General features: G+C 44.3%; 1 protein-coding gene across 5 annotated transcripts in view; it reads right to left on the bottom strand.

Moving 5' to 3' along the window:
- Nucleotides 1-21442, bottom strand: part of SLC39A11 (solute carrier family 39 member 11) — a 324919-nt gene that overhangs the window by 208382 nt on the left and 95095 nt on the right. For 4 of the 5 annotated variants that reach the window (XM_036033429.1, XM_028521938.2, XM_036033430.1 and 1 more), the window contains exon 4: nucleotides 13332-13490. The exons of the other annotated variant lie outside the window; for it this stretch is intronic. In XM_036033429.1, coding sequence (XP_035889322.1) covers nucleotides 13332-13490 — 159 coding nt within the window. The remainder of the gene's footprint in view (nucleotides 1-13331; nucleotides 13491-21442) is intronic. 5 annotated transcript variants of the gene reach the window in all.

Raw genomic sequence — 21442 nt, 5'->3', positions numbered from 1 at the left:
ATTTTCCTTCCTTTGGTATCTCCTTCCCTCTAATTGTTTAATCCTTTTATTTGCAATGAAATTATTTTTGCTGTGATAACCACGAGCATGCAGTACAAGTTTCTCTTAAAGTGCCTGGAGCAACAATCATGCCTTATAAGATGATAATAGCAGAGGGTATAAATACTCCATTTGTGTCAAATCACTCTGTTTATACCATCCTAAGATGTGTCTTAAGGATATAGATTACCTTTAAACAATCCAGGCTGGTGTCCTCCTTTTTGCCTTTTAGTGGAAATTTTTAAAGGGCAGCTACTGTTCTAAGAAATTACCATTGAACTTGAGAAGTATGTTAACTTAAAATGACAACTTGTCATTCAGCCTCACCTCCCGGAGTTTTACAAAGCCAGGCTTTAAGTGGAGACAGTTTTTCTTCTTCCACTGTTTCGAGATGTAGAGTTTTGCATTCCTAAGAGAAAAGTAATCAGTCCCCAACTTGAAAATTAAACAGAGGCCACTGCATACAGTAGTATCTCTCCATCAGTGTTCCAGTTCTGGGCTACTGCTCTTCCAGGGGTGGGCTTTACATGCGGGTATCAGAAAACTTAATGATTGGGACATTGCTGTCATCTAGGATAAAATGAACATTCTTGTTAGAGGCTCACCTGTATTTCCTTCTGTCTTCATCAGTAGGGTAATTTTCTTTTACAGTGAGGAGTCATTGAAATTGCATGGCATAGAAATGGATAATGCTGCATGTATTGTCAGACTATTGGCAAATGATGCTGTAAATGGCTTATCTATTTCATTACATGAAGGGCATAATATCACAAGTAAGAAGTAGGCATTGGACTGAAAATTTAATGAAACGAAATAAGAATTTGTTGTATGCACTACTCTTGTGTCCTGCTTGGTTTAAAGTCAGAATGTTGAAATACAAATCAGTGTAGTGTCTTGATGAATAGTATGAAAAATTCTTATCACTAGTTGCAAACCCAAAGACTGACAAGCTTAGACAACTTCATTATTAGTAGTTATAAAAATTAGAAATGTAACAACAGTCACTACAAAATGACCAGTAAGAAAAAACAGGAGGGTTTCATGTCTAATGGTATGAATACATTCAGGCAGGCATTTCCTTTTAATACTGAGATTTTGTGATAATGCCCCTTTCCCCCAACATACACCCCCCAAATCTTACAGATGTTTTTTCAAATATCCTATATACAAAACTTTAGAGTACTTAAATTATATGACCATCCAAGGCCAGGGACAATTACTACAAAATATGGAAGAGATATTTTGGTAACCATCACATAAAAACACAAAGTCCACTGTTCCAGGGTCAGATACAATTTTTTCCTTCATTTGATGTCATTTAGTTATGTTATTGATAATGTTATTTATAGTTTTAAGACTCCTTCTTTAAAGAACGGTCGGAGATAGAGAAAAGTACAGAGAATAACAAGATCAAAATCCTGTACCTCCCACTCAAATTTAATAAAGGTTAGCCATTTACCATATTTGACGTAGATCACCGAACCAAAGAACAGGAAAGGGAATATATGCAAAAGTCACTGATCTATTCTGGCTTTTAGATGTGCAACAGACATTAACTAAAAGCAGTAAGTTGGTCGGAGTCAGAGAAAGGACTCTCACTGCCAAATCCCTTCCATGGCACAGCGCAATGCCAGCTCGCCCGACTGATGGGAGGAATAAAGATGCAAATCATTAGTTTCCTGTGGCTGCTGACCAAGTTATCACAAACTTGATGGCTTGAAACAACAGAAATTCATTCTCACAGTCCTGGAGGCCCGAAGTCCAAAATCAGTACCTCTGGGCTGAGATCAAGGTCTCTACAGTACCACACTCCTCAGGAGGTTCTGGAAAGAACCCATTCCTTGCCCCTCCCAACCTTCTGGTGGCTCCTGGCTTTCCATGATTCAGAGCCTTGTGACTCCAGCCTCTGCCTCCATACTCACAATGCCTCCTGTCCTGTGTCCAATCTCCCCCTGCCTCTTTTTCATAAGGACACTCGTGATCACATTTAGGATTCACAAAGAGATACAGCTCTGGCAACTCTTCTTATAAGGGCACTAATTCTACCCTGACGGCCCCACCCTTATGAGCTCATCTAAACCTAATTATCTCCCAAAGGCCTCATCTCCAAATACCATTACACTAGGGGTTAGGGCATCAACATATAAATGGGGGTGGGGAAACAATTCAGTCCTTGGTAACAGCCTAGGTGTCAAACCAGGTGGACAGCCTATTAGCAACCTGTTGCATGAGGTAAATTTAGTTATTTCAAGTTAAGACACCAGATAACTAAAGGTATCCACCTCAACTGGTCAAATCATTTTGGTCTCTGAGTGGCCAGTTGGTCACTGATACTTTGAAAAGTCCCTCTGGAAGACCCCACAGGAGAAGTGGCAATGCTAGACGATGGTCCCAATGGGAGAGGGAGACAGAAGGGGGGCCACCTGCTTACAGGATATCCAAACAGCCCATGAGAGAACATCTCTGTCTCTCTTGAGCCCACGGGCAAGGCCCAGAGACACCCCAACGAGACCTCCTCTTTTGAAGATCACAACATATAAAACACAGACACATACGCACATGTGCGCAAAGGTTTATTAAGCCCGAGTCCACAACCTGTGAAAACAAGAACTATGATCGAAAAGTTATCCCCAGCAGCTTCCAATTTCCTGATTTAAGGAAAATGAATTTTATTAAACACTCACTGTATGCCAGCCAGACTATGTGTTAAGTACTCTATATGCTTTATTTTAGTTAACCCATTTCCTATTGAGAAAAAAAAAAGTGCAGCTCACTGCCAGCGTTCATTAGTTTTACATAAACAAGCTCTTTGAGGCTGAAGCAAATCTGACGGGTTTTCAATGTGAAAATAAAATATAAAAACTGTTCTTGGAGTTATTTCTAAACAGGACTTGCCTCTAATCCTAATGTAAACGCTGCAGCCACAAACTGGAAATGGGTTAGTCCTCATGGCCACCCTCTCAGGGAAAAGCATATCCATTTTACAGATAAGGATACTGAGGTTCAGAGGGGTTAAGTAACTGCCCCAAAACAAATACTCCTAAGAATCCAGGGTAATTTGATCCAAATCCCATGCATATTCCACTAGAACATGTTGCTTCTAAAGATTTATGCCAACCTCCAAATGTAGACTTGGATGGGTAGCCATAGGGGTTATTAGAAAGAATTAAGATACAATATATATAATGATATATTATTACAGAATGGAATTATGGAATATCATTTTTAAAATATATATGTGTATATATATAATATACGTATCACATGTTATTATATAATAATATACCTCAACCCCCAATGGTGATTCAGAACCAAAACCATCATCAAATACACCTAGCATTAGCTGGCACTGCCCTAGGATCACTACCTACAAGTTTTGCCCTAAACCACTTCTGCCAATGACTCAGAGGAACTTTGGGCATCATCAGTGGGCCAGTCTCCTGGTGTTACTGTAAACAGGCAGGGAGTGCCAGGGAATCCCCCACACTGGCCAAAATGGTGGCAGGGGGAGGTTCTTACACTGAACATGCCAAAAGCTGGCAAGATGAACGGATAGGGACCAAGTATGCCAAAATCTAGAAAGATAAATGGACAAGGCCCGAGCATGCCAAAACCTAACAAGATAATTGGATAGAAGAAAATAAAGCTCTCCCCTCCCTATTCCTACAAGACCCACAGGTCTGAGCAAGAAGAGGAGATGGTCTTTGAGATCAGAATCCACCAGTCTCCCAGGTGTGGCACCTGAATAAACCTCTTTCCTTTGCACCAGCACCTGTCTGTCAAGTTTGGCTTTCATTGCACCAGACAGCTGACCCTGCATTTCAGTTACACTGGGACTTCCAACAGCCACTCACTCCACTATATGAAAACTTGAGATGCAAACAGCTTCTAGCAAAATGGGGAAGGCGTGAGCAAAGTCGGGATCAGGGTGTCAGACAAAACAGGCAATTGCTTTTATGAAGCTGTCAGGAGAACAGGAGGAGAAAGGCAGCTGTAATAGTGAAAACATGCCAAGAGAAACCTGGAGCCCCTATGATAATGGAAGAGACGAATACATACTGATCCACACTTCAGAACACCCTGAGGTATGGATCCTTCAGACAGAGCTTTCCACCCTGGCTGGTGTAGCTCAGTGGATTGAGTGCCAGTCTATAAACCAAAGGTCACCAGTTCAATTTCCAGTCAGGGCACATGCCTGGGTTGTGGACCAGTTCCCCAGGAAGGGGTATGCGAGAGGCAACCACACATTGATGTTCCTCTCCCTCTCTTTCACCCTCCCTTCCCTTCTCTCTAAAAATAAATAAATAAAATCTTAAAAAAAAAAAAAAAAGATGTAGACTTCCAGGGTCATCCAGCACTACTATTCATCTTTCAGGACTGTTCTGTGATTCTCTCACTGTGGTGAGCATCAGAATCCCCCAGAACCTAGTTTAAAATGCAAGTGCCTGGGCCTCACCCCAAAAGCTTGTAAGTCACAAGTCCGGGGTGGAGACCAGGCCCCTACATTCTGTAAGTCTCCAGGTGATTCTGGTGTGTTCCGAAGTTTGCAACCCATAGAACCAGATCCTTTCCCCCTTCTCATCTTGAGACTGTCCCCTCTCACTTGCAGGAAATCCTCCTTTTCCCTTTTCTGAGTCTTTTGCAATAGTAAGACTTTGGCTCCCAAGGGAAAGAAGAGGGCGTCTGAATTGCAGTGAATCATCCGTAAAACAGCACCTGAATAAAAGCAAGTTGTGAGTAGCCTTCAAAGGGCAGTCACCAACCTTTGCTGAACATCAGAGCCTTCCTGGAGACGTTTTGTTTAGATACCCAGGCTTCACTTGGACACAATGAATAGAAACCTCCAAAGGGAGGCTCAGGTGTCAATATCTTTCTAAAGCACCAAAGGTAACTTCCCTGTTCCTTCCCATCCCACCCCACCCCACCTCCCTCCTAACACACTTCATGATTGCCTTGCTTGAAAAATGCTCATTCTAAATGACAGTGTAAGTCTTTAGCTTCTTAGGCAAACATAATTAAGTAAATAAAGCATGAAAAATCATATAACAGATTCAAATTTCAGATTAAGTTTTTCTATTTTCTGCCTACATGTTTAATTATCTGTGCCTCTTGTTTGTAGTGCCAAAAATGTGGTCAACTGCAAAGGGGATGGATCTGTTTCCAGAAAATAAATCACAATGTGTAAAGCACTGTCAGCTTAGAAGCTATAAGGAGTTTTCATAAAGATGATCTCATTTGATTTTTCCAGCATCTCCATTCATTCACTCATTCATTCATGCATTCATTCATTCATCAAATCCCTCCGGAACACCTACTATGCACTAGGCACTGTGCTGGTGTGCAGGACATGGGAGGCCAGAGCAGACCTGTCCCTGCCCATGCTCCTGCCTTCAGGCCACAGTGATAGGGTCCACAGGTAATGATAGCACAATGGAAAGAACGGCAGGACGGGAGACATGCGAAGCAGAACCAAGACATAGGGCTGTCAGGGAAGCTTTCTGGGGAAGGAATACACAGGCTGCATCCCACAGGGTAAGAAGGAGATAATCAAGCAAATATCAGAGGAAGAGTGTCCTGAGCTGTTCACCACCACCATCATCTTTGTAATTATCTGTTGGCTTCTGCATTACATTCAGCATTCCCCCGTCATGGTAAGTCAAGGTAAAATAAAGTCAAGGTCAAGGTAAGGTAAGTTCTCCTACTGCCTGCCTATGTCTTCAGAAAAAGGAGGCTCCAAAGGGGATGGGCTGTGATTTTGAAGACAGAGTGTGCTTCTGAGATACAGGGAGGAAAATCCCTTTCCCTCCACCAGCCCTCAGATATAGAACAGCGAAAGGAAACGCAGACATAGGGTGGCACAGAATGTCTTCAGAGAGAGGTGCCAGTACTCCTATGATTGATATGCCTTCTGTCATTTGTCCCCAGTGACTCTATCCTCTCTAAGGAACTGGCCAGGCCCCATCTCTGTCCCCAAACTTCTCTTTCTTCTCTGCTACCAGAACTCTAAATCCCCTGGGACTTTGATTCTCCAGCCCTGGAACCTCCCATCAGCACTATCCCCACCACCAGTACAATGGGAGAGGAGATGGACAGCACAGGCACGGGCAGCATCTGCTCTAGTGGGCAGTGACGCACGAGGCGCCCAGCTAGGGTGAGCCAGACACACACATCCCACTGCCCTTGGGAGGAAAGAGTTAAGACTCAACACACATCCAATTCCTTTAGCAATCCAGCCTCATAAATCATCTTTGCCAACCATCCACTGGTTCAATCAGTCTACAGAGTGGCTTCTGTATATTTCTCGTAAACACGTTTCCTGGCTCAGCAGATGGCAAGAAGGGACAAGTATTCCCTCACAACTTTATGGTCCAAATGGGGAAGAAATCCAAGTCCTCAAGGTTCCAACCAGGCCTATTTGCATTTCAGAATCCCTGCCACTTTAGTACAATAACAGGAATCATTCAGTGCCTGGGGAGTCCCCTTCAGCAAGCCAGCCTATACTGAAGCGGCAGTGTGTGCGAGCACATGTGTGTGTTCCTGCCGGACCCACTGAGGGTGCTCCAGGAAGCCACATCACCAGTAGAGGTGCGTTTCTGAACCCTGGTCAAAAACCAGAGAGCAGGCACTCTTGGATGCTCTGGCTGTAAAGCCACAGATATTTTTGCTGCAGCCTCAATGAGCTGGGATCATGTACACAGCTAACACACACAGGCATAGAAATGGGGAGCACAGCATTCACCACCTGCCCTAGAAAACAAAGACCACATATGGGGGGTAAGAAGGCAGTCATGGGCTGCATCCCCAGCGGCTAAAGGTGAACTGCAGGAATCCACAGAATGGTTCAACCTGCTGTTTTTCCAAGGATCCGCAAGCATACCACGCTAGGAGATTGCCTCAACACCCTTTTAACTCCTCTGCTTGCCAACAGGACCAAAAAGGACACCTGAGCACCATCACAAAGACCGCAGGAAGCTGCAGAATGCATAAAAAGGCAAGAGATACAACCTCAACCATGGCTGCCTTGTACCTTCCAAATGGAAGCTTGGAGCCTGGGGGGGCCTGAATGCCACTCTTTCCAAACACCACATTGTGAAGGGCCTGCAACATCAATGTGCCAAGAGCTCCCCAGTATGATGAAATGACCTGTCTGTTTCACAAAAGACTCGATACTTGCTCTCCTTTGTCAGTGAATCCCTTCCAAGGACAAGCTTTTCGAAACATTCCCACCTAGACTCATCAGCCGCTGCTACTACTGCTGCTGCTGGTGAGCTCACAGGTTTGCTGTGAGCAAAGCCATTAGAAACAAAGGCTTAATCAGCATCCAGATTGCATGAGAGCTTTGCTGTTGGAGGCATACGCACCCCCCTCAGGGGCCAAGAGAATTACACCTTGCTGTTGTTCCGAACACCCAGTGCCTAAACCAGGGGTGTCAAACTCATTTTCACCAGGGACCACATCAGCCTTGTGGTTGCCTTCAAAGGGCTAAATGTGATTTTAGGACTCTGTAAATGTAATTACTCCTTAACTAGGGGCAAGGAGCTCAGCACTACGGCCAGATAGAAACAAGGTGCCGGGTCGGATAAAACAAGGTGGAGGGCCAGATTCGGCCCAGGGGCCTTGTGTTTGCTACCTATGGCCTAAACTGATGGCCTCTAATGACATCCACGCTATGAACTGTGCAACCCCCCCCCCCCAATTCATCTGTTGAAGCCCTAATCCCCTGTAGCTCAGATGTAACTATACTGGAGACAGGAGTAACTGAGTTAAAAATGAGGCTGTTAGGGTGGACTCTGATCCATTCGGACTGGTGTCCTTATAAGAAGAGATTTGGACACACAGAGAGACACCAGGAATGCAGCCGCACAGAGGAAGGACCAAGTGAGGACACGGAAAAGACAGCCATGTTATCTGCAAGCCAAGGACAGAGGCCTTAGAAGAACCCAAACCTGCCAGCACCTTGATCTTGGATGTCCAGCCTCCAGAACTGTGAGCAAATACCTTTCTGTTGTTGAAGAGTGAAGACTTCCCCCTCCCTACTAGTCTGTGGTATTTTGTTATGGCAGCCCTAGGAAATGAATACAGGTGTATGGATAGTTAAGCAAAAGGCCCATTTGCAAAACCTCATCCTTCTTTGACTTGTTTCCCTAGACAATGGAGCTGCCTAACTTACCCTCGGCCCAGCCTCTGCTGACAGCACAGCCATGTGCCCACACTGGAGAAACCACTGCCATTGCTCTGGAGCTCTCTCCAGCCCAGCCAAGACGCCAACATCAACCAACCCCAGGATGCCCCTAACGGGAGCAAGGAGAATTATGTATCTCAAACCTCAACAAAGCCTAAGAAAGAAGGAAATACTAAAACTGAGGCAGAGGACCAATTTCCACTATAGATAGTTGGGCTTGTCTGACGACATCAGGCTCATGCTAAAGACTCTGCTGTCTCTCTCTCTCTCTCCAGTAAAACATACACACTCCTCTCTGGGGAGGGAATTAATCACTTCCTGTGACATCTGTCACCTCCCTACTTATAAGATGTGGCCCCTCCTAGCAACTCCAGCCAACGCATACCGACACCAGCAGAAGTTAGGTGCACATTTAAAGAACGTGCAACGTACCACTCGTTTCACTTTTCAGCAGAGATATCTTTGCCATCGTGGAGAAAACTAGGAGAAACTGAACAGGATGGGCACACAGATAAATTAAGGAAATCGCCGAGGAGAACACAGCACCCCTACTGCTGGCTGGGGTCCCCTGGAGCCTGTGTGGGCAGGACTACCCTCCAGGCTCTCAGACAGGAGAGTCTGAGACAGAGTCACAGGGACCCACTCCCATCCCACCCCCTGCAGCCTGGGGCAGTCTCCTCAAGATGTCAAACCCTAAGAGAGGGCAGGGCGGGGGTAAACAGCACACATCTCCCAGGGAGCAGGCTGCTGGGATGTAAAGCGAGATGAAAACAGCACGCAGTGACAACAGAGACAGTATGTTACCGTTCATTCTGTGGAAAATACAAAACAAGTACATGTCCACGTGTACATATATGCATATGGAAAAGCACAGAGTATTCTAACCATGCAATGACATTAAGATGACCGGGTGCTGTACATGCATTAAAATAACTGCCAATAAAAAGCATTTCAAATTTAAAAATAACACAGTGGAGAAGGCACAGCCTGATTCCAACTGTGTAGAATGTGCACACACACATACATGAGTAAAAAGAAGACAGAGCTACCCGAGTCCAGGCTTCTGTTGCTATGGAGTTGGTTTAAAGTGCACTCAAACAATATAGGCAAATGGGGAAAGTGTTTGTATTTCAATATCTAAAAAACATACATAATTCATTTTCCTAAAGAAAAAAGCCTGGAGAATACCCACTGAACTGATGACAAAGGCTGACTGGTTAGCCTGGGGAGGGAACAGGCATAGGAAAGTGTCTCAATCCATTAGGACTGTCACAACAAATTACCACAGTCTGGATGGCATACAAACAACAGAAATTTCTTTTCACAGTTCTGCAGACCCAGATCAAAACTGGCAGATTCGGCGCCTGATAAGGGCTCCCTCCCTGGTTCACAGCCGGCAACTTCTCACTGTGTCCCCACGAGGTGGAAGGGAGCTCTCGGGGGCTCCTTTAAAGGGCACTAATCCCATTCACGAGGGTCCCACCTTCGTGACGTGCTCACCTCCAGGAGGCCCACCTCCCAATACCATCACCCTGGGGATAAGGTTCAACATATGAATTTTGGGAAGATGCAGTCTATAACAGGAAGGCATTTTCACATATTTTTTTTATTTTATAACAAGATTTCTGTACTATATTGATGTAATACTGATATGACTAGGGAGAAAGAGAAGAGCCTTTGGGGACACACACCTGACCCCCCTTCCCCACCTTACCCTTCCACCCACCAGTAGAAAACCCCTCCTTTAAACTGAAGGTGGAGGCTTCCCACCTACTGCCATCCTTAACTTCATAGAGAGGCAAAACTACAAAGACCATACAAATGTCAATATCTTTGCCATATCTATCATCTAAATGTCAAAATGTCAACATCAATAGCTATCCAATGTCCCTTCTGTTTCTCCATAGGGCCATCCTTAAGGAGGGACACTAGGCTCGGGCTGGCCCAAGCCTCATCCCCCATCACCTGGCCTCTTGCCAGCCTGTTCCCAGGCCAAGCAGGTTGCACCCTCCCCACCACCCCAACTCCTGCCCCCTCCCCCTTTCATAAAGACACCATTTGGTAAATCCCTGGCAGTTCATTTTCCACTAATTGTCACTGCATGAGCCTTCTCTACTCTGCTCCCAGATAAATAAATAAAAACCAATACCCAGTTCGGGAAGACGTTTGATGCATCCGAAGTTAACAAAACCACAGCGGCTTCAAATGAACAGGCTGTGATGAGTAAGACCCTTTCCATGAGCTATATTTTGCTTCGGCTCCAAAAGGGGACAAATACATCTGAAAGGCCAAATGAAGAGCAGAGGAGTCAGAAAAAAAGAGTCCCTTGTTAACCATTTCCTTCCCACCAACCCAAGAGCCTTGCTGCCCTTTGGGTCCTGAATCTATAAAGGCAAATCTATTCAGGGCAAGCAGCTCTGGGGTTGGCGGGCAATGTGGCAGTGCAACCGCTGTTTGAATGGCGAAGGGAAAGGGCTCAAGTCAGGCAAGCGTTCCTGCAGAATCCCTTCAGCCACACCTCCACCCTACCGGACTTCCTCGCTGCTCATTTCTCCAGGGAAGTAACGCAGAGACTGACTCGCTCGCTCTCACCCATCACACTCCATGCACTGCCCCAGAGGACAGAAAGGAGGTCCTGGGGTTTTCTGCAGGCAGTGCCTCCTTTATCCTGGGGCCCCTTCGTCAGGGCTCCAGAGCCTTCTGCTCTCACAATTTCCTCCTGTCCGTGGGCCATCTGCTGAACAGTGGGGTTTGATCGTAAGGTGGAAAGAACAAGAAATTGAAATGATCTCAAGCTGAATTTGCCCACAGAACTCCCCACAGCCTCCAAAGCCACTGCCTCATAAACTCCCAGAACAGTGGCCATTGTGAAACAAAATTCCAGTCCCCAGAAGACTACATTCCCATGGGTGCTCAATCAGTGCTGGACAACCACACAGACTCAAGATCAGAACCCATAACTCAGGCTCCACGAAGCTCCTCCATAGATCCAGGCCGCTGCCCTGAGGGGAAACCTTTCCTCTGTCTCAGAGTGATGGTGGACAGACTGTTCACATAGCCTCCTCTTCAACCGCAGCATTTGTATTCAGTGACCGTAGCAATTATAAATAATTCTTATCTATTTATAAGGCCCTCTAAGACAAATTCCCCTTCTCATATCAACAGCATGAATTAATTTCTTTTCAAATGGCCTACAATAGAGATTTACTGTCAGGATGATCTTTCTGCCAATTAGCAGGGTTCTGGGCATTAACAGTTACTTCGCCCTTTTGGACCCTTTCATTCTCTCTTCAGATGTTCCCCCACCATTCCCAAGCCATTCCTAATTCTCTTTAAAGTCTGTCCAAGACTCTCCCCTGGGATCGTCTTCATATTCAAAACATACATTAGAATAAGGATGAAACGAAACGGTTCAAGAGAAAGGCGCTGCTGTACAGAACAAATTGCCCAGCGACTCTTTACACGGGCCAGAGAAAGCCCCCACACTCAGATGGCTGATCAAATACACCTGCCCCCCGCAGGCCCCCAGTACCAGTGAGTGGTGACCCCTCGTGACTGCAAAGAGCTCTCTGCAAGAAGACTGTCCTGGAAGCCCAACGGGGCCCAGGTGGGAAGGCAGAATGAGACCCAGCAGGGGCTTGAAGAGCCACTGAGCCAGCCCCTGCCTGCTGGTTGTGAGTTAAGGCCAAGGACCCACAAGATCCTGCCAAGAGCAAGTTCACACATTCCCCCGGGGGGATTTGAGAGCACAGCACAGCAGCCTACATTGAGGACTGCTCAACGCTATTAGCACACAGATATATTTGTCAGGAAGGAAGCCCAGGGTTCAGAAGGCAGAAACTGACAGCCATTCAAGCTTTTGATGGAAAAAAAAATATTATGGTTTTCCCTCCAAGACCATATCATGGCTCCCCAACCAACAATCACATCCCGAGAATAGTCCCGAGAATGGTCCTTCTATGACACGAGTAATCAGTTTCTTGTCAGACCCAGGGCCAAGTTCCAGGAATCCTTCCTCTCTTTCTCCAGTTGGGAATTTCAGGCAAGAAAGAAGGCAGGTAGGTGGGGATAAGAACGTCAGCCTCCCTCCATGGGTGCTTGTCCAGCTGAGTCCAGTGAGCCTGACCCGATCCTTGATCACCCTGATCCAACAGAATAAATGGACTTTGACCCCCATTGTCCCTCACAGGGTCTCTCCTGTGCCTCTTCCCTCTATGGGACAGCAGAGAATTCCAGCACCAGCTGAGGTGTCACAGCGGCTCCTGCTCCCTCTAGGACTTGTCGAGACACAGTGTCTGACAGGCTGCCTGTGCCTGCACTGGGTTTCTTATCGACATCAATTTCTCTCTACTGATGGCAGTGCACGCAGACAACCCTGCTATAGCCACTAATGGCCTTCGGTTATAATCTCACAGCCTGGCCTTGACTCTCTCTCTCCCTCTCTCTATGGATATAGCCAGACTTCCAGCTACAGTTCTTATCGTGCTTCTTTGCACATGTGCATTCCCCAAACCCAACCCACCAGGCCTACTCTGGTGCCTTGTCAGATTTTTTTATTTTGACTTTGCAGCCACTAAAGGGAGTTATCCTCAAGTTATAGGAAGGAGGAGTGGAACCAAGGGAGACACACCCAGTGGATGGCAGAAACAAGCTCTATCCAGAGCCCTGTTGCCCAGGCTCACTCCCTCATCCTCTTGTAACAAGCCCTTGATGTGGATGTGATGTGGATGTGACGCTTTGTCAATGGTCTTGTACCATCATTGGGTGTGTCATCATCTCCCAGGTGGCATCTTAAAGTTCTTTACAGGTCAGGACCATGATCACGGTCTCTCACTTCTCCCAGTTCCTAGGTCCATTCATGTACACGGAGCCACACAGCGGGTTGTCAGCGGTACTCTCTACTTACAATGAAGCCTGACATTTAAAATCTGAACTTAGCAAAATGTAACCAAAGGGATGATTAGTCATATTACCAAGAGCTTATTTCTTTTTAGGAAAAATGTCAAATTCAATCCCTCTACATAAAAAGCCCTAAATGACCTGTTTCGACATCACTGGCTGTTTAACAGAGGCACGAATGGGTCCATTCCGTTTCAAGGGTGGCACTCACCAGCTGAGGCATCACGAGGTCGGCCACGTAGACAAATGCAGCTCCGAGGGTGAAGCCAACAGCCACAGGGAAGAAGGCAAAGGCACCAAAGCCCCCAGAGGATGTGGCCATCTCAACCGCTGGGGCCAGGAGGGACCAGTAGGAGGCTGCTAACATGACCTGCAAAAAGTGAGCAAGAAACTGTCAAACCAACCACAGAAGGCCTCCCAAGTGGGGGCTTCATTGCTCTCTACGGGTCAAACTAAATGGTACAGTTTCACGTGTTAGGCCTTTAATCCTCCATGGTGGGTACCAGCCCAAAACAAAAAGCCACATCAGAATTTCTGAAACTAACATTGTAAGTATTCAACTTGGGGTAGAATGGAGTTGACCTTGGAGGATGGAGCCTGATTTGCTGCTATCTAGCCTCTATTTCAATGGTTCTCAACCAGGGTCAATTTTGCCCTCCAGGGGACATCTGGCAATGTCTGGAGACATTTTTGGTTGCCACACTCGGGGCATCTAGTGACTAGAGGCCAGAGATGCTTGTAAACATCTACAATGCATAGCTCCTGACAGCAAAGAATTAAAAAGTCAATAATGCTGTTGAGAAATCCTGTTCTAACTGACTACCTCCAGGACACATTGCTTCGTTAGCGTGAGCATAATCCATGACCTGATAAGACAAAGGTCTTCCTTACATTCAATGGGAAACTCTCTCCCTTCCAGTTTTACATGTTAGCTCTACCCCCGCTCTCTCGAGCACCAAACATTGTCTTTCTCCTGTGATATGGGATAGCCTTTGAAATATCTGATGAAACCAGGACTCAATGTCAGCTTGGTCTCATCGATTTATGAATCTCTAAAAAGGAAAAAGAGAACTGACATTTATCGATCACCTACTATTTCCAGGGTACAAGTTTCACCATTTGATATCTTATTTTATCATCACAAAAACCCCGAGAGATATTATTTTCTCTTACTATTTGTAGGTAAAGAAACTGAATCTCAAAGTCATAAGATAATTTGCTCAAGGTCACATAGCCAACAAATGGCAGACTCAGGGAACCAAGCAAGCAGGACCATAATCACCTTGACAAGGGGACAAAGACGAGCAAAAAAGAGAGAAATGAAGCTGGACCCAGATCTCAGCGAGGTCGATTCAATACAAGAGTCTCCAGTGTTTAGCAAATTGAACACTCATGCACAGCCATTTACTCCTATTGATGCAGTGGCAACTTCCCGGCTGGAGTACACCCACTACCCATCATAACCATACAACAGTCATCACTGGCATGTAAAATGTTGAATGGGTTTCTAAAAGTGACTTAATTATGCCCTGTCTTCAAAAAATACATCTGCATCATCCATCTCCAAAATAACACACAGAGTGACAAAACCAAGCATTACAAAAGTAACGAGAAAGAACAAATCCGTGCAAAACCAGCTTCCCTCCTGCCAGCCATCATCCACACATAGTCAGCGGCTCTGGGCTAGATTTTCCCAGAAAAAGTCTTAGCACTACTCCTAGATGATTGCAAATGCTTCAGAAACTCCCAAAAGGAATGAAAATGTCTCATCACATCAGCTCCATGAGACCACTGAAGAAAGCTTATTCACATACAATTTGCCATTTTGAAGTCTGCAATTCAGTGGCACTAATCACCTCCAGAGTGTTGTACAACCCTCACCACTATTTCCAAACCTTTCCCACCATCCCAAACAGAAGTTCCATTAACTATTAAGCAATAACTCCCCATTTTCCCCTTTCCCCAGGTCCTGGTAACCTCTAGTCTACTCTCCATCTCTATCAATTTTGCCTATTCTAGGTATTTCATGTAAGTGAAACCATACAGTATTTATCCTTTTGTGTCTGGATTATTTTACTTAGCATAACGCTTTTGAGATTAATTGTGTTGTAACATGTATCAGAATGTCATTCCTTCTTGTGGCTGAATAATACTCCATTTATGAAGCTGTGACTATTGAACTAACCTAAAAAATATATATATAATGTATCCATAGCATAGAATGCAAGTAGGGATAAAAGAACCAGATCCTCATCTTCCACACTAGAAAATCATTAGATATGTTTTAGCTGAATAGTCCAGAAGTGCCAAAGTAAGCAATACAGTTGAGACATATGGAGACAAAAGACAAGAAACAGCTAAAACAGATGCTCACCTTTATCCTGAGAAGCAGGAGTCAGGGGTGGGGAAAGCCAGCAGGCTCTGGTTTCTGTTATAAACCCGGTAGAATAACCTGACTTTTTAAACTATATGTGCATACCTTTGAGGGGAATTTTTAAAGAAACTGATAATATCATTTGAAAAGATACAAAAGTAAATATTATAAGTAAATTTATCATATGACATAATTTTTATTGTTTTAATAATAGGATGTTTTTATTTCACAGTGAAAATTCAATGAGGGAAAATGCTCCTATTTACAACTCAATTTCCAGAAATGTTTCTGCCTGATAGAGATACCCAACTGGACTGTGTGTTTTTGTTAAAGGCACCTATATCAGTCTTGACACCAAAAAATTGAAAAGGAATGGAAGAGACATTTTAAATGAGCAGATAGCACTGGCTGCTGTGGCTCAATGGATTGGGTGCCACTCTATGAACTGAAAGGTCACCAGTTCGATTTGCAATCAGGGCACATGCCTGGGTTGCAGGGCAGATCCCCAGTTGGGGACGTGAGAGAGGCAACAGATTGATGTATCTCTCACACATTGATGTTTCTCTCCCTCTCTTTCTCCCTCCCTTCCCCTCTCTCTCAAAATAAATAAATAATTGGGAGTAAATGGGAGAAAACTGGATTTGAACAATGATTAAAATAAAATTTAAAAAATTTAATAAAATTTTAAAATAAATAAATAAATAAAATCCTTTTTTAAAAAAAATCTGCAGATATTTGTAAGCTCTGAGAGAAAATCCCCCATTTCCCTTCAGTAACTCACAAAACCTAGCAAAACTCATATGATCCTTTTTCTGAAAATATCATGCAAACTACCACAGGGATCCATACTTTATAATGCTATTGCTTTCCCTCTGTGTCAGAGGTACCAGCACAGAATAATCAACAACAATAAGCTAACTCCCTAGCCTACAGCAGTCAAACCTTTTCATTTCTGCTTAAGTGCTCATTTTGGGACCATTTCAGCTCTGAAAATATAAATGAATTAGTGAAGAGTTCCTTAAGGAACACATCGGAATATCTGGGCATGATGGGCCAGTTGAGCATTTCTTTTATGACAGTAATGACAGCTTAAAGAAAAGAAGGAAATCTGAGACACAAAATAAAACGCCCCCCTTAATAAAACAGGGAGGGAAAAATACGGCACATCGGTCACTTACAATGCACTGAATATCAGCATCCATGTTCAATGACAATGCCTCTGTAGATAAGGTGTGTGAAAGTCCACAGAAGACAGGAACACGGGGTTCAAAACATCAGCACCCAACCCAAGGCCTGCTCGAATGGGTCCTCCATCAATGTTTCTTGAAGCAAATGAACATGGACTCTAACCTTAAGGCCACTGTATAATTAAGGAGTCCACACAAACTTGCAATCCATATAAATCAAGGCAGTAATTACTCTGAAACTACAGAAGCCAAGTAATACATCTAACTCTGTCTCCAAATCAGATATAAAATTAATTTGTAAAAGTCAATTAATAAGTACCCAATTAGTGACTATTACACAACCAACATCATGCTGGATCCTAGGGGGCTGAGAGGGAGGAAGAAAGATACAAAAGCTGACCTGGGTCCTGCCTTTGAGGACCTGGCTACGTGCCATCATAAGGGAGACTACAGAAGGTGTCTGATATGATAAACAGAGAAGGCATCAGAACTGACAGATGAGTAAGTCTGTGGTCATTCCAAGTAAGGAGATGGCAACATTGTGACAAAATAGAACATCAAAGAAAACACAGTGGAGAACACTTGAAAGTTGGATGTGATTTGGAAAGGAAAACGAGGTGGGGCCTTCTGGCTAGGAGGAGCCCCAGTGTGAGCAGTCTGGTGAGCAAACCTGCCAAAGCTGATCATGTAGGGTGACAGGCCTGGCTGAAAAGCAAAGTATGTGCTGGGGTACCATGAGATGGTTGGGTCTAATTAAGAAGGCTGGCAGAATGGCTTGGACTTAAGACAGTAAGTGAGTTGTTCACAACTCTGGCTGCACAACCAGAAGTACCTGGAGTTTTTAAAATACCGAAGCCATGGCCCCTCCACAACCTACTGAAACAGGTTCTCCCAGATAGGAAACCAAGAGCCTGGCTGCTGGGTTACCGACGTAACCTTCATGGGAGGCAGGGTAAGGCCTGATCAGAATGGAGGCAGAGGGACGGTGGAGAAGAAAGAAATATGCATGCAACCCTACAGGACGAGGTCACCCATACCCACTCAATATCAAGACACCTGTCAGAAAGCCTAAGGGGTGACCACAGGAACCATGCAATGAATCAGCTTTCCACTTTGGCATGTCAAGTATTAGTCATGTCTCAAGCATGAATCAAATTCATATGGGTGCTACCTCTGCACCTAATTTGCCTTCATCAAACAGTCCTTATAATGTTCCAGCTTCATGAAATTCTATGGAATTAAACCTAACAGCTCAAAATAATAATCACTTATATTCATCTTCAATTGTCATTATTAATTGATGCAGATCTGCTTAACAACCTGACTCTTGTTAGCTACACTAACCCAGTGAAACTGAGGGGCAGGGGCTTGGCCTACAAGTTTGTACACACTCTCCAAACTGCGAAAGAACACTTGAGCTTAAAAAAAAAGTCTGGACTTATGGCCAAGATGCAGGCATAGGTATACACACTGTTCTTCCTCGCACAAGAAAAAGAAGGACAACAACAAATTTAAAAACAAAAAACAACCAGAACTGACAGAAAATCTAACAGTATGGAAGTCCAACAACCAAGGAGTTAAAGAAGAAACATTCATCCAGACTGGTAGGAGGGACAGAGATGGGTAGCTGGGTAGAGAGGACTGGTGGCAAGGCCACAGCTGGCAGATCCCCAGTGGGTCCCACATTTGGATGAAGATGAACCAGGAGGAACAACTGTGGAGCAAGACAGATGCACAACCCCGGGTTCCAGTGTGAGGAAATAAAGCCTCAAACCTCTGACTGAAAATACTTGTGGGGGTTGAGGTGGCAGGAGAAACTCCCAGCCTTACAGGGTCCTAGAACATACACAAGCCCACCACCTGGGAATCAGCACCAAAAGAGCTGACTTTGATTGTGTGTAGCAGGGGAAGCGGCATTGTTCCCTCTCAGACCCCTCCCCCACATACAGCATCACCATGCAGTGACATGGTTGCCCTGCCCTGGTGAACACCTAAAGGCTCCGCCCCTTACTATGTAACAGGTGCACCAAGACAAAAAAAATGACCCAAATGAAAGAACAGATCAAAGCTCCAGAAAAAATACAACTAAGCAACGAAGAGATAGCCAACCTATCAGATGCACAGTTAAAGCACTAGTGTTCAGGATACTCACAGAATTGGTTGAATTTGGTCACAAATTAGATGAAAAAATGAAGGCTATGCTAAGTGAAATAAAGGAAAATGTACAGGGAACCAATAGTGATGGGAAGGAAACTGGGTCTCAGATCAATGAAGTGGACCAGAAGGAAGAAAAAAACATCCAATCAGAAAAGAATGAAGAAACAAGAATTCAAAAAAATGAGGAGAGGTTTAGGAACCTCCAGGACATCTTTAAACATTCCAACATCCAAATATAGCGGTACCAGAAAGAGAAGAGGAAGAGCAGTAAGTGGAAAAAGATATTTGAACAAATAATAAAGGAGAACTTCCCCGATCTGGCAAAGGAAATAGACTTCCAGGAAATCCAGGAAGCTCAGAGAGTCCCAAAGAAGTTGGACCCAAGGAGGAACACACCAAGGCACATCATAATTACATTACCCAAGATTAAAATGAAGGAGAGAATCCTAGAAGCAGCAAGAGACAAGGAGGCAGTTACCTACAAAGGAGTTCCCATCAGAGTGTCAAGTGATTTCTCAAGAGATCTTACAGGCAAGAAGAAGCTGGAAAGAAGTATTCCAAGTCATGAAAGGCAAGGACCTACATCCAAGATTGCTCTATCCAGCAAAGCGTTCATTTAGAATGGAAGGGCAGATAAAGTACTTCTCAGATAAGGTCAAGTTAAAGGAGTTCATCATCACCAAGCCCTTATTATATGAAATTTTAAAGGGATTTATCTAAGAAAAAGAAGATCAAAAATATGAACAGTAAAATGACAACAAATTCACAGCTGTTAACAACCAAACCTAAACAAAAACAAAAGCAAACAACTAGAACAGGAACAGAATCACAGAGATGGAGATCACCTGGAGGGTTATCAGCGGGGGAGGTGGGAGAGGGGGAAAAGGTACAGAGAATAAGTAGCATAAACAGTAGGCAGAAAATAGACAGGGGAGGTTAAGAACAGTGTAGGAAATGTAGAAGCCAAAGAAGTTATATGTATGATCCATGAACATGTACTAAAGGGGGGGAATGCAGGTGGGAGGGGGTGTGCAAGGCAGAGGGGAATAAGAGGGGAATGGGACAGCTGTAATAACATAATTAATAAAATATATTTTTAAAAAAAATCTACTCCATGACCCAGTAATTTCTCTCTTAGACAGCTGCCCCAAGAGAAATGAAAACATACGTCCACACAAGACCTACACAAGAATGTACACAATGGCTTTATTCATAGGCCAAACCTGGACACAACCCAAACGTCCATCAACAGCAGCATCTGTAGTATATTTATAAAATAAAATGCTCTTTAGCAATAAGGAAAAACTGATATCACAACATAGATGAATCTTAAAATCATTAGGCTGAATGAAAGGATACTATGTGCATGTCTGTATATGTGTATATATACATATAATATATATCTGTGTGTGTATATACAGGCAGCTTAAGCACAAGAATATACAGAAATGATCTATGGTGACAAAAGTCATAAAATGGTCATCCCAGAGGAGGGGCAGCATTGGCTTAGGTAATAGAAGCTCTTTCTATTACACAGAGATAGAAATGTACTCTATCTCATTTTGAATGGTGGTTACACAGGAGCACATAATTGTCAAAACGCACTGAACTGACACCTTAAGATCTAGGCATATATGTAAATTATATTCATTTTTTAAAAAGCTTAGGAAGCCTGCCCCTGGGTCTGATGAGCCACATTTGCACTATGGAAAGTATATAAGGAATGAGATTCTAAGGTCCACCCTAAAATGGTCCCTCTGGAGAGGGGTCATCCAATATGACTGTCAAGTACTTGACAAGGCCAAGGCCCAGAGCTAAGGGTCAGGATATCCTTCAACACTAAGTATGTGCGGTATTAGACAAGCATAGAAATCCTATCCAAAAGGACCTCTTAGCATCCTTTCTCAATGACCTCAGGTCTTTGCTGGTGAGGCTCTAAGCTCCTTAAAGAAAGGACCATCACCCAAGGCATATCCAGGCTTCAAATATGCTGACCAGCAACCAAATTCTAATCTCCTCTGCTGAAACAGAGGAAAAGGGCTAAAAACCAGTTAGCCACCAAATCCAGTCCTGCTATAAATCTGAGTTCCCATTCCCAACCACAATTCAGCTCAAGGAATATTTACTCAGCAACTCTGGTGTGTGAGATGCCCACCTGGACTGGCATGCCCACTAGCAATGATGGGAGCTACACCTAAAATAAGACCACAGCACTCCAAGGTCAAATATCATTCAAACTTCTTGTTGGAGCTCACCATTCCTCTTCCGAAGACCCACTATATGAATGATGGAGAGGGGCAAGTATACTAACTACTTCAGTCCTTTCAATAGATTCACACTAGCTAGATGCCAAAACCATCAGCTCCATGTAGGTTTAAAAAAGGAAGGGGAGGGGCACCTTAGTAAACCTTTTCACCGGTTTGTCACCTGGAGAGTGAGAACATGGTATTGCCCAAAGCAACCTCTTCGTGGCACCCAGCCACCAATCCATCAGCACCCTCTCGACTTCTGCCAATTGAAAGACAATTGCACCAGCTGGTCAAGCCCTCCCCACCCAACAAGCACCACCCAGTCTGTCCCAAATCTGGCTGCTCACATTTGAAG

Source organism: Phyllostomus discolor, chromosome 8 (genome assembly GCF_004126475.2).
Source record: "Phyllostomus discolor isolate MPI-MPIP mPhyDis1 chromosome 8, mPhyDis1.pri.v3, whole genome shotgun sequence".
In the NCBI taxonomy this organism is placed as follows: Eukaryota; Metazoa; Chordata; class Mammalia; order Chiroptera; family Phyllostomidae; genus Phyllostomus; species Phyllostomus discolor.
Note: the sequence above shows the minus strand (reverse complement) of the source record. Positions and strands in the feature narration are given on the sequence as shown.